Genomic DNA, 16188 nt, shown 5'->3' on the forward strand with positions numbered 1-16188 from the left:
TATTTAAGTAAGTTTAACACCAACAAAAATTACTCTCATTAGAAGAGCGTTATTATAAACGTGTTTTATCTTCTTCTCTTTTCCTCACTTCTTATTCTTTTAAATATAGGCATACCCATCTTCTTCTTCTTTCAAATTCACTTATACTTCTTCCTCTTTCTCTTCCTCCTCCTCCTCATTTTTCTTCTTCTTTTTTACGCATGGAAATTTTTCTTTTGCTTCTCTTCCTCTTCCTTGTCTTTTTTTTTCTCCTCTTTCGTTGTCGTCATCACCAATAATACTAACATTTTGCTAGTGGATTATTTTTTTAATCGAATTAAATGGAATGTAATTGTTAAATTGAATTAAATTGAATTGAATTAATAATCTCTAAATTGTAGACAGGGATGTTTTGAATTTGATTTTATAAAATAGATTATGTTTCGTTCATTCAGTATTATACAATTGTTTCACCATGAGCACGTGTTATGATGCAAAAAACTGTTTGAATTTGATTTTATTCAAATATGCTAATCTTTAAAATAGAAAAAAAGAAATAATAAAGATCAAAACTAAATATTTAAATTTGTTTGAATCAAAATTAAAGAATAAACGACTTGATTTAAAATTAATAAATTATAAATAAAAAAGCAAAAACTTATTTAAATATCTTTCCTACTTGTAATAATAAAATCATTGTACAATTTTTTTGGTAACAAAATAAAATAATCTTCTCGTGAATTAAATAATAACACTGTATATACTAAAAATTAGTCACCAAATAAGTTAATATGTAATTGTGTATAAATATATATACATTTTAATTTATTTTTAATGTATATTTTGTATTTCAATATATATTCTACACTTATAATTTATTTTAAGGTAGAAACTCAGGTGCAGTCAATTTTATAAATAAATAAATTTATTTTTTATAATTTTATTCTTAAAAATTTTTACTCATCATAAAATATTTGTAGAATGACTAGTATATAAACTTGTGAAAAAAAATGATACATATACAATAAAGTAATGTGATTCTAGTCAGTTTATAAACATTTCATGAAGGATAAAATTAAAATTTATTTCTATGTATCGTTTTTGTCTTCAACGTTTTCGTCCTATTTAAGTCCCTAACGCTTCAAAATCGTCTCAATTTTGTCCTGCCGTCAATTTTGCTAACAGATTTTTAAGGACAGGACAACATTGAGTCTATTTTAAAACGTTACGGACTTAAATAGGATGATTCAAACGTTAGAGACAACTTTGAGACTTATCCCAAACGTTGGGGACAAAAATGATACTTTCTTCTAAATAAATTTTGGATAAAAATAGTTTGTTGTCTAGCCAGTGCAGTTACTTCAACTTATGGGTGGCAATATGTACCCTACCTGCGGGTACTCAACCCGACCCCACCCGATCGGGTAGGGTTGCCAACTCGATCCGCAGCGGGTAGGGTAGGGTGCAGGTAGGGTTCTCGTGCGGGTCGGGTAGGGTGCAGGTTGAGCCTCAACCCTACCCGACCAACCCGCACTCTATATATGTTTATGTTATATACTATATAAAAATATGTTTTAAGTGGATGTTGAATCAAAGACCTCTCACTAAATGCAAAAGATTCTTAACCACTAAAAGAAAATCATTAATTGATAATTTAATATTTTTTTTACATAAAAATCAGTTCTATTTTAAATTATCATCAAGTTATATCATAATGTTGTATATTTTTTGTAACCCGCGGGTAGGGTCGGATACCCACAGGTTAAGAGCGGGTAGGGTTAGGGTTGGAATATTTTCAACCCGCGGGTAGAGTTAGGGTTGGATCCAAACCCTACCTTACCCTACCCATTGCCACCCCTACTTCAACCCTGTTTTGAGGTGAAACAATTGAGCTAATATTTTAGCTCACATTATATATATTTTTGCGGGCTATGCTACACATCCAAGTTTTATCCAAGTAAGTTTAACACAAAAAAAAATCACTCTCATTAAAAGAGCGTCATTACATGCGCACTTTATCTTCTTCTCCTCCCATGCGCTTCTTCTTCTTTCAAATACAGGCATACGTCATTTTCTTATTCTTTCAAATTTACGTATACCTCCTCATCTTCTTCCTCCTCATTTTTCTTCTTCTTTTTCGCGCACGGAGATTCTTCTTCTGCTTCTCCTCCTTATCTTCTTCTTCTCATCTTTCATTATCGTCATCACCAACAACACCAACATTTTGTTAATGAATTATTTTTTTTAATCGAATTAAATGGAATGCAATTGCTAAATTGAATTATATTGAATTGAATGGACGCAGGTGTTCTGAATCTGAATTAAATTAATAATCTCTAAATTGTAGACAGAAATGTTTCAAATTTGATTTTATATAATGGATTATGTTTCGTTCATTCAGTACTATACAATTGTTTCACCATGAGCACGCGTTCGGTTCATTATGCAGAAAACTGTTTGAATTTGATTTTATATAATGGATTATGTTTCGTTCATTCAGTACTATACAATTGTTTCACCATGAGTACGTGTTTCGGTTCATTATACAGAAAGCTGATTGAATTTGATTTTATATAATGGATTATGTTTCGTGCACTCAGTATTATATAATTGTTTCACCATAAGTACGTGTTTCGATTTATTATGCAGAAAGCTATTTGAATTTGATTTTATATAATAGATTATGTTTCGTTCAGTCAGTACTATACAATTGTTTCACTATGAGTACATATTTCGGTTCATTATGCAGAAAGCTGTTTAAATTTGAATTTATATAACGGATAAATGTTCCATTCATTTAGTACTATACAATTGTTTCACTATAATAACATGTTCGATTTATTTCTGTTCTACACAATTCAAAATTCTTCCTCTTCACCTTCTACTGCTTCTTCACCAGAAAGAGAAGGAGGAAAAGAAAAAAAAATATAGCAGCAAAAGCAACAAAAGAATGATAATAAGAAAAAAATATGTGAAAAAAAGGAAGAAGCACAAGAAAGAAAAGCGCGTGATTTAAAATTGTTTGGATGAACTTGAATGCGAAAATTGTTCGAATGTAAAGAATATCTCTATTTTTACCAAATATGCTAATCTTTAAAGTAGAAAAAAAGAAATAATAAAGATCAAAATAAAATATTTAAATTTGTTTGAATCAAAATTAAAGAATAAACGACTTGATTTAAGATTAATAAATTATAAATAAAAAAGCAAAAACTTATTTAAATATCTTTCCTACTTGTAATAATAAAATCATTGTACAATTTTGTTGATAACAAAATAAAATAATCTTCTCGTGAATTAAATAATAACACTGTATATACTAAAAATTAGTCACCAAAACCAAATAAGTTAATATGTAATTGTGTATAAATATATATATACAGTTTAATTTATTTTTAATGTATATTATGTATTTTAATATATATTTTACACTTATAATTTATTTTAAGATAAAAAATCAGATACAGTCAACTTCAAGTAAAGTTAATAATTAATAACTGTTAGATAAAAATTTAATCAAATCATTTAAATTATTTAACAACTTTTAACTATCAATTTCAACGTGAAATTAACAGTATTGAAATTTTTACCTTATTTTAATATATAGTTATCATAATTGAATGATAGTAAATAAAGAATTACGTATAATTTTCTTCATATAAAATTAATAATTAACAATTATTAAATAAAAATTTAATGATCAAATATGTTATATTATTTAACTATTTTTAAATTTTAACTATCAAACTGTCCATGAGTTTGTACTATAATATTATTATATTTTGAGAAATAAAATAAAAAATGAAGGTGTGTGTATATTGTGTATGGAAATCTAGTTAGAGATATACAGTGATACAACTTTTTATGACATTTATTATTTATTGTTGTTATTTGGACAGCAGAGCAGTTGGAAAGGCAGCCTTGTGATTTTAATGAACCAAAAAGCTGAAACCCCATAAGTCTGAAGTCTCCTCTTCTTACATACTTTACCTTTTCAATTCAAATCTTCTGATCTGAATCATGAAACGGCAAAGAGTGAATAATGAAGAGGAAGAAGAAGGTGGTCCTCCATTGATACCAGGTCTACCAGACCACATAGCTCACCTATGTCTCACACGAATCCACCCTTCAATTCTCTTCCCAATCTGCCACTCATGGCGCCGCCTCATTTACTCCCCTTCCTTCCCTCCCTTCTCTTCTCTCTACGCCATTCTCTCTCCTCATCCACCGCCACCACCGCCACACCATCCCACCATCCAATTCTTCAACTTCGATCCAATCTCATCCCACTGGCACCCGCTCCCTCCGCCACCGTCTCACCCTCCTCTCCACCACCTCCACCTCCGCCACCCCTCCTTCCTCTCCCGCAACCTCTCTATACAATCCGTCTCCGCCGCCGGCTCTCTGGTTCTCCTCGCCGGCACCACCCACAACCTCTTCCCGGCCCTCCCTCGGCCCGTGATCTTCAACCCGGTGACAAACTCATGGGCCTTGGGGCCCAGCCTCACCACCCCACGCCGCTGGTGCGCAGCTGGCGTCTGCAGAGGCGCTGTCTACGTAGCCAGCGGCATAGGGACCCACTTCTCCGTCGACGTAGCGCGGTCGATGGAGAGGTGGGACACTCAAAAGAATGGGTCTCAGTGGGAGAAGAAGACCGCTCTTAAAGACGGAAGGTTCAGCAGGGAAGCCATTGATGCTGTTGGTTGGAAGGGGAAGCTATGCATGGTGAACGTTAAAGGCGATGCAGCGAAAGAAGGGGTTGTTTACGATGTTGAAGAGGATCTTTGGAAGGAGATGCCGGAGGGGATGCTTGCGGGGTGGAGGGGACCGGTGGCGGCCATGGATGAAGAAGTGATGTTCGTTGTTGATGAAGTGAAAGGTGTTATGAGAAGGTACGTTGAGGAACAAGATTCTTGGGAAGAGGTTTTGGAAGATGAGAGGCTCAAAGGTGCCGAACAGGTTTCTGCTGAGGGAGGTAGGGTTTGTGTCGTTTGCGGCGGTGGTGGCGGCGGCGGTGGGATTTTTGTGGTGGATGTAGTGGCGAGGCCTCGGAGGATATGGGTGGTGGAGTTGCCGGAGCGTTTTGAGGCTATAGCTGTTCATGTGCTGCCTCGGATGCCCATAACTGATTTTTCTGTTAAAGCTTGAGTTTCTTTTTTTAATTTTTATTTTTCTTTTAATTTGTGCAAGAGATAAAAAATGAAAAGTTATTGAGAATTTATAAATCTAACATTTCCTGCTGTAATTGGCTAATTTTTTTATTTTAATTGTGAAATAAAAGAGTTAATTTTTTTTCTTAGATAGAAAAAAATTAACAGATTAGTTTATTAATCAATTTATTTATCTGTTTAAATAAATATAAAGTTCAATAATATCTTATATATAATAATTTATTGTAATTTGTGACAATTTTAAAATAAAATTTTAATTTATAATAAATTAATTTTTAACTTATGAATTTAGAAAAATTTTAGAGATGTGTAAAAAATAAACTAGGTATTGGGTGCGTGGGAGAATCTATCAATTTTACTCTCTGTTATTATTGGTTGATATATTTTGTTTGTAAAATAAAATGTTATTCTTTTTTACCTTTATGCCTTTTTATAGATAGGTTGAATAGTCAACTTTCTTTCTATATTTGTTTTTGTGGCAGGTGATGGGTTGTCTGTCGTTGAAAGTGAGAATTTGTCTTCAAGCCGTTAAATGGTGGAGCACGTATTCGAGTGTATACTTGTATGTGGTGTCAAAAAAATAGCTTGTAATATTCCAAAAATTATTTTAGATATAGAAAAAAGAATAATATTTTGTTTAAATATAGGTATTTGAAGTGTTTTACAGAATGAAAATCACTTTAATAAAGACATTAAAAATGTTTTTTTAAAGATGTTTATATGTGTTATATTATTATTGGACATCTTTATTAAACCGGTTAATAATTTATTTTTTAATAAATCAGAACAAAATCGGTTTATTATAACAACAATAATAAACCCAATTGTCTACATTATAATTATTAGACCCGGTTTGATCCGATCGAATTACACGATCTAAATCGAATATTTTTAAATTTTTTGATAAAAAGACAAATATATCTCTGACTTTTTGTTTTGCAGACATTTAAATCCCTAAAAATTTAAAAATACAATTAGATTCCTAAAAAAAATTGGATTTATTGTTATTGTTATAAAAAAATCGGTTTTATTCTAATTTGTTAAGAAATTCAAAAATAATCGGTTCATTAATACGTTTAATAATAATGCAGCATGTAAGCGTCTTTACAAAAAGATGTTTTACGCGTCTTTATGGAAGCATCCCTTTTACAGAATTGTGGAGGTATTAGAAAAGTAGTTCAACATGTTATATGTGCTGCAACACGTTATCTGCGTGTTGAATGGATATGCATTAATCGATGTGCGCCACGTGACAACACATTACCTGTATATTGCATGCAATTGTACCACGTGTCCAACACATTGGTTGCGTATTGATCCAGGACGTTACATGCTTGCAACGTTCACCCATTTATATATACACAAAAAACTTCTATTTTCAGGTAAAGTACATGTTACGATGGGTAATCGGAGATTGTTGGGCTGGACTCACTGGGTTGGCCCGATCGTCTGAGGAAGGAAGCCTTCGAGCGGGTCTGCGTCTTGGGGGCTTCCGTCCGACTCGTGAGTATGAACGAATGGGGGGTGGTACCTGCAAAGACACTCTGTTGCCTAAGTCAGCAGGGGGTTAAGCAGGTTTAGAATGTATTGGAACTTAAAGATACCTGAGAGGTGTCAGTGTATTTATAGTGGTGATCCAATAACCACCGTTGGAGTAGTGCCACCTTTTTAGGTGGATAACCGTCCCTTTATCTTAGGGAGGTTAAGATATGGCTCCTGGAAGTGGTTAGAGAGATTCTAGGGGCAGTTATCCTCTTGAGGGAGGGTTTATCTGCCAGCTAATCCTCGTACCGACTTCTTTAGAGCAAGTCGTGAAGATAGCCGACTTCGTGGTATCTGGTCGGTGTAATGAAAGACTCAACTCTTTTGGGTTGGGCCTTTTTTCTTGGATCCTGGGTCTTAGTGTTGGGTCAGGGTATGAACAATACATTTCTAAAATTTATATTAAAATTGTTTAGCCGTAATATTGTTCAATTTTTATTTTTGGTTCGGTGCAAAGTGTGTGGTGTGGGGAGTGGATCCTCTTTAGTGAAAAAAATTAGATGCTATCAAATGTTAAATCTAACATTTCATTGTTTTCTCTCTCTTATTTAATTTTGGTCCCACTTATAAAATTAAAAGTGAGAAATCATAATTTAGAGACAAATTTAACATAATTTTTTTTAACTCTAAATCAAAAGTCTAGAGAGTATTAACTCTAAATTAGAGTTTGGCATTGGTAATGAAAGTCCCTTGTGAGGGGTTTATAGGTCCCCTTTCTTGACCGGCAACTTGAGGAGTGATGACTGATGAGAGATATGGCGATTCACGTGGTGGCAATGTTGGATGAGGTGAGTGGTGGATACTTGAGGTGATGATGATGACTCATCATAGATTTGGATGCCACACTGCACTTGTATTTAATGACTTTAGTGATATAATTGGTATATTCGCTTTGTATTTTACCATCCTATCTTGTCATAACCACCAAGTCATTAAATTTGTTCTGGTCTTATTCTCAGTTGGAGATTTCCATGATAGGTATATTTTTACCATTTTGCACGTATAAAAAATCAACTATTAAATTTATGTATTATTTTTAAAATAATAATATATAATTAATAAATATTATCATTTTTAACTAATACTTAATCAATAATTATTTATATTTATATTTATAGATATTTTACATACAAAAAATTATATAATTTATATATATATTTACTAAAATTTTATCCACATAAATTAATATAATTTGTACTTATATTTTTTAGAGTTTATACACGACTAAATAATGACAAAAAATATTAAAAATTAATAGTTTCCAAAAATTTTTCTTTATATATATATATATAATAATTTTTTTAATATTTTATCGTATATTCTATATCACGATGATTTACAATTTTATTTTCTATAAATTTGTAAATTGTAATGGTCTTATTTAAGTTAAACTTATATTTTATTTAATCAACAAATTTTACATGTTTAATTATAGAGCAAATAAAGTAATATATAAATTATTTTTGTTTGAAATATTATTCTATTAATAGATGGGTAAGAACGTATAAAGGACGAATAATAGTTAATACTGAACTAAATCTAACGCAAGTTTAGATGTCTAATTCAACTTTATGATCAGGCCACTTTTTCAAGCTTGAATTTGACCCTAGAGTAACTCAATTAGTAACCAGGTCAAACTATATTAATATGACATTTATGTATGAAAAATATTAAATTATTTGTTTTGTATTTGTGAAAAGTTTAAAAGATCCGCAAATAAGTTTTTGTTTAAGGTAAATTTTCGTTACGTAGTTTTCACTTTAATAATGATCCTATTAAGGATGATAATACAATTAGTTAATATTGACCACTAAAAGATTAGTTTCATAATTAAATCTTAATATAAATTTGCTACAATTTTTAGTCCAATATCTGACCTAATCAAAAGGATGAGATGCAATTTGGGCCACTTGATTGATTCATTCAACCGAAACACCTACAACTTATTTCGAATGAGACAAGAACTCACTTTTCCCATTTTTCTATTTATTAGGGTCATCAATAATACACATGGAAAATAAATTTATGACCGAAAAGGATTTAATATTATAATACTACCATTGTTGAGAAACCGTGTTAGACATTATTATCGGTCTAGTGGTCTACTATATTGTCTATATAATATACTTTACAAAAGAAAATCAATTTTCAATTTGAGGAATACAGGTTGTAAATATTTGACTTCAATTTCTATAGTGAAGTGATATTGATAAATGATATTATGATAACAACAATTCGTATACGCCAAAAGACTACTTTTGATTATTTCATGAAAATTGTGTACGTGGTTGTTTAGGATCAAAGCTATGATTTTTTTTTTGGTGACTGATCAAAGCTATGATTTGATTTATCTTCTCTCATTATTGTTTATTTCATATCAAAATAGTTTTAAGTTTTTCTGCCTTTGTCCCGGGTAAGTCGTAACTGTTCACGTTGACAGCCACAAAAACAATCAGTTTTGAGCTCGTTGACAATTTCGAATGATGTGAAATTTGAAATTTCGGAAAAAAATTAAATAGAATGAAATCCAATTGTTTCAAAGCTTCGTTCCATGTACTTCTTCACTAGGATATTATTACTACTTTTTTTACCAATAAACATGAGTTTAATTTGGGGACAAAAAACGAGAATAAATGTTCATGCTTTATGTTATAAGGAAAATGGCTTTTTTTTTTCACAGATAATTTCACAAGTACCTAGAAAATTACATATTAACTTTATCTGTAAACATTTCTCTCTAATTGTTGACCTTGATGTCCTAACACAACTTAGTGAATGATTTTTGGTGTCTAACGATAAGAAGAAACAAAGAAAAAATACTAAACATCAGGGATGTAGTTTCATTGTAATAACACTGTTAAATCTTTTCAAGGCTTATTCTATTTTAATTACTGTATGCAATTAGATGCTGCATATTTAGCTAAAGCATCAGTAATTTGGTTGGCATCTCTTTGAATTAGATTGACTTCTGCTCTTCAATTTCAGTTTAATACCTCTTTGATTTTAGTCACCAAATCATTATCAGAACTTTGCACTTGGTTGTTTCTATCATTAACAAGGATAAAAGCATCCAAACAATCCGCCTCGCAAGTGACCTCTCTAAACCCAGCTTCCCATGCTAGAATTAGCCCCCTCCAAATTGCAAAAAATTCGCTTCGAAGAATAGTAGCACGTGGTAAAAAACCAGCACAACCACGCAACCAAGAGCCATTATAATCACGCAATACACATCCAAAACCAACAGATTCACCAAATATACTAGCATCACAATTTACTTTAATCGAAAATTGGGTAGGAGGAGACCAAGAAAGCAGCAAATAAGAAGGAGTAGACACATGATGTATAGATAAGAACTTATGAAGTTCAAATTGAGAAGCATGAATAAGAGCTATAACTTTACCCATTCTCCATGGATTAGCTGGATTAAAAACATCATTGTTACGATCCCTCCAAATCCACCAAATAGTCGCCGAGAAGAGGAAGGCATTGGAATTCATGCCACTGCGCAACCAACAATCTAACTGTTGACCATGAACTTCCAAATTCAAACTATGCCAGATAGCTTTGGCCTTGGGGCACTCACGAAGACAGTAAGAAATCATTTCAGGTTCAGTATTACATCGAGGGCACAAATCAGAGCTGCCAAAACCTCTATAAAATCGAAAAGCAGTTGTGGGAATTGCATTATGAATACATAGCCAAATAAAAATTTTGTACTTTTCGGGAACTCGAGTCCGCCATAACCAAAGCCAATTGGTCTGCTCCTCCCAACTGAAAACACGCTTACAAAGCCACAAGTAGCCATTTCTAGAAGAATAAATATTGGAAGGAGTTGCTGACCACCTCCAACCAGCCCCCTCTCCCATTTGACAATCTGAATTATACGAAAGAATACTTTGTTTAACAAGGTCAGGTAAGGGAGTGTGGCACCTCTTAAGCTTTCACTGTCCATCCTCCCAAAAATCACTAATATTACTCTCAAAATCAGAAATATGAACATACGGCACTTCCTTGGCCAAGGGACCTTCCATCCTCCATTTTCCAAACCAAAAAGATTGGTTAAGAGGACCAATATTCCATGTGAAATCATCTCTTAAAAGATTAAAGGCCTTGCAAATACTCCTCCATACATGAGATGTATTTCTGGGAGACATGAAGAGACTAATATCAAACTTTTTGAGGTATTTATAAAAAATCAGTTGGACCCAAAACTTCTTCGGATAGTTAAAGAGCTGCCAAATTAGCTTCCCTATCAGAGCAACATTAGCGCAAGTCGGATCTCTAATGCCAAGCCCACCAAATTTCTTTGGGGTGACAACTGTATTCCAATTAGTTAGACTTAAACCCCTTCCATCAACCTTTCCTTTCCACAGAAAAAGCCGCATCATAGAAGTAATCTTATCAGATACAGAAGAAGGGAACAAAGATACTTGCATTCGATAAGTTGGAATGGAAGCCGCTACTGAATTAATGAGACAAAGCCTACCGGCTCTATTGAGAAGTCTGCCCTTCCAGTTAGCAAGCCTACCTTTGATCTTATCCACAATACCATTAAAAGAGGCTCTAGTAACTCTAGCATGGTGAAGATTAACTCCAAGATATTTACTCAAGTCTTGGGTAAAGCGGATAGAAGAGACACCAGTGAAGAGTTCCTTCCTTCTATTATTGATATTCTTAGAGCACAGGGCCTTTGATTTGTCCAAATTGATCTTCATCCCCGATGCTCTACAGAAGCTTTGGAGGGCATGCATAACACATTCTACATGAGATTTTCGCGCTTTACAAAAAAGAAGAAGATCGTCTGCAAACATGAGATGAGAAATTCTAGGACCACCCCTAGTCACTGTCACTGGATCCCAAAGGCTCGAATCAACCTGATTAGCATGTACCCAACTAGGCGCTCCATACATAAAACGAAAAGGTAGGAAGACATGGGGTCTCCCTGCCGAAGGCCTCTTCTAGGAGCAAAAATGTCTAATCTATTTTCATTCCATAATAAAGTCAACGAGAAAACTCGAACACAAGTCATAATTAATCTGATAGTAGCTGAAGGAAAACAAAACTTGCCCAAAGTATGCTCTAGGAACCGCCAATCAATCTTGTGATAAGCTTTTTCCAAGTCTATTTTAAAAGCAAGAGTTTCTTTATGGGACTTGGTCTACTTCATGAAGTGTACAATCTCTTGAGCAATGATTATATTGTCGGGGGCGCCCCTCCCTGGGATAAACCCACCTTGAAGAGGACCGATAATCTCTGTTAAGAAAGGTCGAAGGCGATTACTTTTATTTTATGCGGACCCATTAATATTTTAGTATGGTACAATAAATTGACAAAGAAATGTATAGTATAATGTAAAAATGTAAATAATATCAAGTTTGCATAAAATTGATAAAAATTATATTTATTTAAAAAATTTTGGACTTAATAAATAGTTGAATACTATAATAAAACTGTATTTTATTAAGTCAACTATATGGAGTTCGAACCCTCTTCATTAAGAAAAAAATGATACTCACAACCACCAAGCTGTTAAACTTATTATTAATATATATATATAACTTTCAACAAATAATTTATTTCTATTTAATTTATTTTAATTTTAGTTATAAACTTATTCATTCATTCTTAAATTAATTATATTTTTATTTAACAATAATTATAAACTCACTTATTTTTTTTATAATTATATAATATCTATTAATATTATTTTTCAATAAATACTTGTAGGATATAATAGTATAATAGATATAAACTAATTAATAAATTATTGAAATTTGAAAATAATAATTATTTTAATATAAAAACAAAATAAAAATATTTATGATAGAGTAAAATTAACAAAATACTTATTGTTCCTGTTTCATATTGTTTTAGAATAACTAGATATTTTTAAAATGTTAGTGAAAATATATATTTTAAATTTTTGACTATATTTTGTTTTTTATTTATATAGGACCGGGTCAATCGGTTCAACCAGTAATCTATCGGTTGAATCAATGACCCAATAACTCAGTAACCTGACCAGTTCGATCATCGATTCGGTTATGACAACTATGCTCTAAATTATATCTAGAGCGTCTCTCGTATAGTAAATCTTATCTGAATAACGAAAATTAGAATTTTATGTGCATGTAAACAAAAGAAAATTTCCTGTTTTCACCAACCAATACTATAACCGATGTTTGTCTGATAACATTGAAGAGAAAATGCATTCTTATTATGTGAACCTTATTTGAAGGTCAGCCATTTAATTCATTTTTGTGTCTTAGAGTTATAATTAAAATTAACTATATAGATCAAACAATAACATTGAGAAAGAAATATGGTATTTTTACTTATGTAAAATAGCATGTGGATGTCTCATGTCTCGAAATTGGGTAGTTGTAAACGTTCAGTGAAATTTAATTTAAAAAATAAAATTGATATTTAAAAATTTTATCGATATCAACTAAACATAAAAATCCTTCAATGGAAAGGGCAGAGACAACACTTCCCCTTCATTCATTCTTCTATTACAACAGCAAGGTCACATGGTTTTCAAGGCATAGATCTTTCTATAGTTAGGACCTCATAATATGTCAAAACTCGAGAATTTATAATTGAAGCTGCAATTAATCGCAATATTAATCCAAACAGAAGGGAGAAGAAGTAAAGCGTCACCTCTTTAAAAAATCGGTACAAGCTTTTCCATGGATCCATGTTGAGAGCTCTGTAGTTATTCTGGTAGATCTAAATATATTATTGGAATAAAGTTTAAACACAAAATAGATCTTTAAAGATTACTTTCTTTTCTTCCGCTGCGTGTTATGAACACATAGTAATCCTTCACTGGACCTGTCACTTGGTTTTGTAATAGAGACCTTCCAAGTTAAAGTAGGTAAGGGAGCAGCCGAGGCTTGGAGCTAGTGGCAGTATCTGCTGTCTCACAAGAAGCTGCATCGGGATTCAAGTCCTATAAGAAAAAAAATGAACCCTTAAATAAACTCATGTAGTGTGTGTGAGTGTGTAATACATGAGTAATACCTAAAATTAGAGACGGTCTAATCCATTTGACAAAAAAAAAAAAATAGGTAAAAAAAATACATGAAAAATTTGAAATTTTAGATCATTAACCAAACATGAAAATTCAACATTTCTATAATTAAGAGTGAAATTATAAACTAATAAAAAATAACATGTTGAAATTCTTCAGAGCCTAATATATATTTGTCAGATAGAATATTTCCATGTAACTTCAAATATTTCCAAACATCTGTATGGTTCACATTCACATCATTACAAAGTGCTTCAATTCCTTCTGGACTGACAAACCAAACAAAAGTACACAGCATTGTATTAAGAGTTGCATCAACTTCAACCAGGATGGAGGCACAAATTGTCAAACATGAACAAGCATTCATGCAAAACCATTTCCTCTAATGCTAAATGCTAATTCCCACCAATTAGTTATTCATGAAGAAGTTGTGGTAAAATAGTAAATAAATTTTAGTGTGAAAAGTTTTTTTTTTCCATATTTTTTATTATAACAATACTTAATTACTAGAAAAAAAAGTCAGATGCAAAAATAAGATAAACAATAATTTATTTAAATAAAATGGTAGTTTCTTGTTGACATGAACGGATCCAGAAATTTTAATATGGAGGGCCGAATTTTAGATAATTTTTTTTCATTCTATAAAAATAATTAACATATAGTTATTAGAGTTAATTTTTTAAAAGATTTAACAAAATATATATATAATTATAAATTTTTAATATTATTATAAAATTATAAAATACCAATAAGTTATAGCGTGTTTAGTTAAAAATTATCAAATATCTTATTTATTAAAATTAATTCTTTCAAAAAATTTTAAAAATTTAAAAATAAATTATAAATTATTAACTGTTTGAAAAAACACAGTATCTTTATAGAATACAAGATATAAGATATTTTTATAAAATTTTTTCTTTTAACAATGTAAATTTAGAAAAAAATAAATGAGTATTTTTTATAAAAAAAATCTAAAGTACATGATGTGATTACTAAAATATAACTACGTAACTCATTATTAATATAATAATATAAATGTTAAATGTGTTAATATAAAAAAATAAATAATTTTTTTAAAATAAATATAGAGATTATTATATAAAAACTAATTTGAAAAGTACAAAGATTTGAAGATATGATATTAAATTAGTTAAGTAAAAAATATTAGTGAATTAAATAATTAAGACATAAATTCATCATATAGTAAAAAATAATATATATAGAATTACTAAATTACATAATATTTTTTTATTTTTTAAACACATCTCATATATAAATATAGTTTTTCAAAATTCTGCAGGGGCCGAGGTCGGGGCCGGGCCACTACTCACCCCCTTAGGTCTGTCCCTGCTTGTTGACCTTATTAAATAAAAATTTATCCACTTTGAAAACTTCATAAATTAATCTCAAATCAATTTTTTATTTCGCTAGAACTTTTATTTATTTTGAACTGGGCTAGTACACTACTAGCTAAGCCCAACAATGGACTCCAGGGCCCAAACAGTTACAAGTTAGATGGGCCTATAAGTTTCTCCACACTGCTACCACATTCATTCTAGGGTTTCGTTGCCAGCAACTCATCGGGTTCTAAAAAATGGTAAGATTCAGCAAACAGACAATAGTTTCTTCTTTTCTGTGTTGTAGTTCTTGCAAGCTCCTTGCTCTTCTGTTTGATTCAATGTTTGATCGTTCTTAATTTACTGTGCAGCCTTCACACAAGACTTTTAGGATCAAGAAGAAGCTGGGCAAGAAGATGAGGCAGAACAGGCCAATTCCTTACTGGATCCGCATGAGGACGGACAATACCATCAGGTTCATAGTTTTCATTTTCGTTCAAATTTATTTGTTTATTTCTTCATCAGAATCTCGGAAATACTGATGCTGTTGTTGTATCTGTGTGTTCTTTTCAGGTATAATGCGAAGCGCAGGCACTGGCGCCGCACCAAGCTAGGGTTCTAAGGTGGAACTATCTACCTCTCCCATTCTAGTTTTGTAGTACAATCTATGATATTCGAAGATTGTAAATTCATTTATCAGTTTTCAATTTTCAATTTTCAATGAATCTGTTATCTTTTTGGTTTGATATTTATGTGAAGCGCACAATTGTTATGATGTTTACAACGTGATACTTAGGTTATGATATTCAGTTGTCTTGTTTCATGATTATTTATAATTTATATTTATGATACTATGAATGTTTGTTGGTGCTGAATCCCTTATTTATAGTTGTTATGATGTTTCCTGAAATTGAAGATGATGTGCTTGGTTTTCTAGCTACCCGTTTGTAATTGAGGATTTCTATGTGGGAGGGTTTTAGCATGGAGAAAGTATTTTCTGATCCTTAGGACCAGGATAGTTTTTAAATTTTTGTCTAATTATGGGGCTGCTTTGTGATTATATTTTTTTTTTTGGTATTAATTGGAGAGAGAGGTGGTAATTAGTATAAGCTGGAAGAAAGAGAAA

The 16188-nt window shown here is 31.5% G+C and overlaps 2 protein-coding genes across 2 annotated transcripts; both read left to right on the forward strand.

Annotated features, from left to right (window-relative positions):
- The first annotated feature begins 3878 nt into the window (after positions 1 to 3878).
- Positions 3879 to 5220, forward strand: KUF1 (KAR-UP F-box 1). Its single transcript, XM_088488400.1, has one exon. The coding sequence runs from the start codon at positions 4000 to 4002 to the stop codon at positions 5125 to 5127; it is 1128 nt and encodes a 375-aa protein (XP_088344526.1). The 5' UTR covers positions 3879 to 3999; the 3' UTR covers positions 5128 to 5220.
- A 10010-nt stretch (positions 5221 to 15230) lies between these two features.
- On the forward strand, positions 15231 to 15916 carry LOC107642426 (large ribosomal subunit protein eL39). Its single transcript, XM_016345777.3, has 3 exons — positions 15231 to 15322; positions 15434 to 15537; positions 15636 to 15916. The coding sequence occupies exons 1-3, from the start codon at positions 15320 to 15322 to the stop codon at positions 15682 to 15684; spliced, it is 156 nt and encodes a 51-aa protein (XP_016201263.1). The 5' UTR covers positions 15231 to 15319; the 3' UTR covers positions 15685 to 15916.
- Positions 15917 to 16188: the final 272 nt, after the last annotated feature.

Source organism: Arachis ipaensis, chromosome B5, assembly GCF_059453495.1.
Source record: "Arachis ipaensis isolate K30076 ecotype BB chromosome B5, ASM5945349v1, whole genome shotgun sequence".
Lineage (NCBI taxonomy): Eukaryota > Viridiplantae > Streptophyta > Magnoliopsida > Fabales > Fabaceae > Arachis > Arachis ipaensis.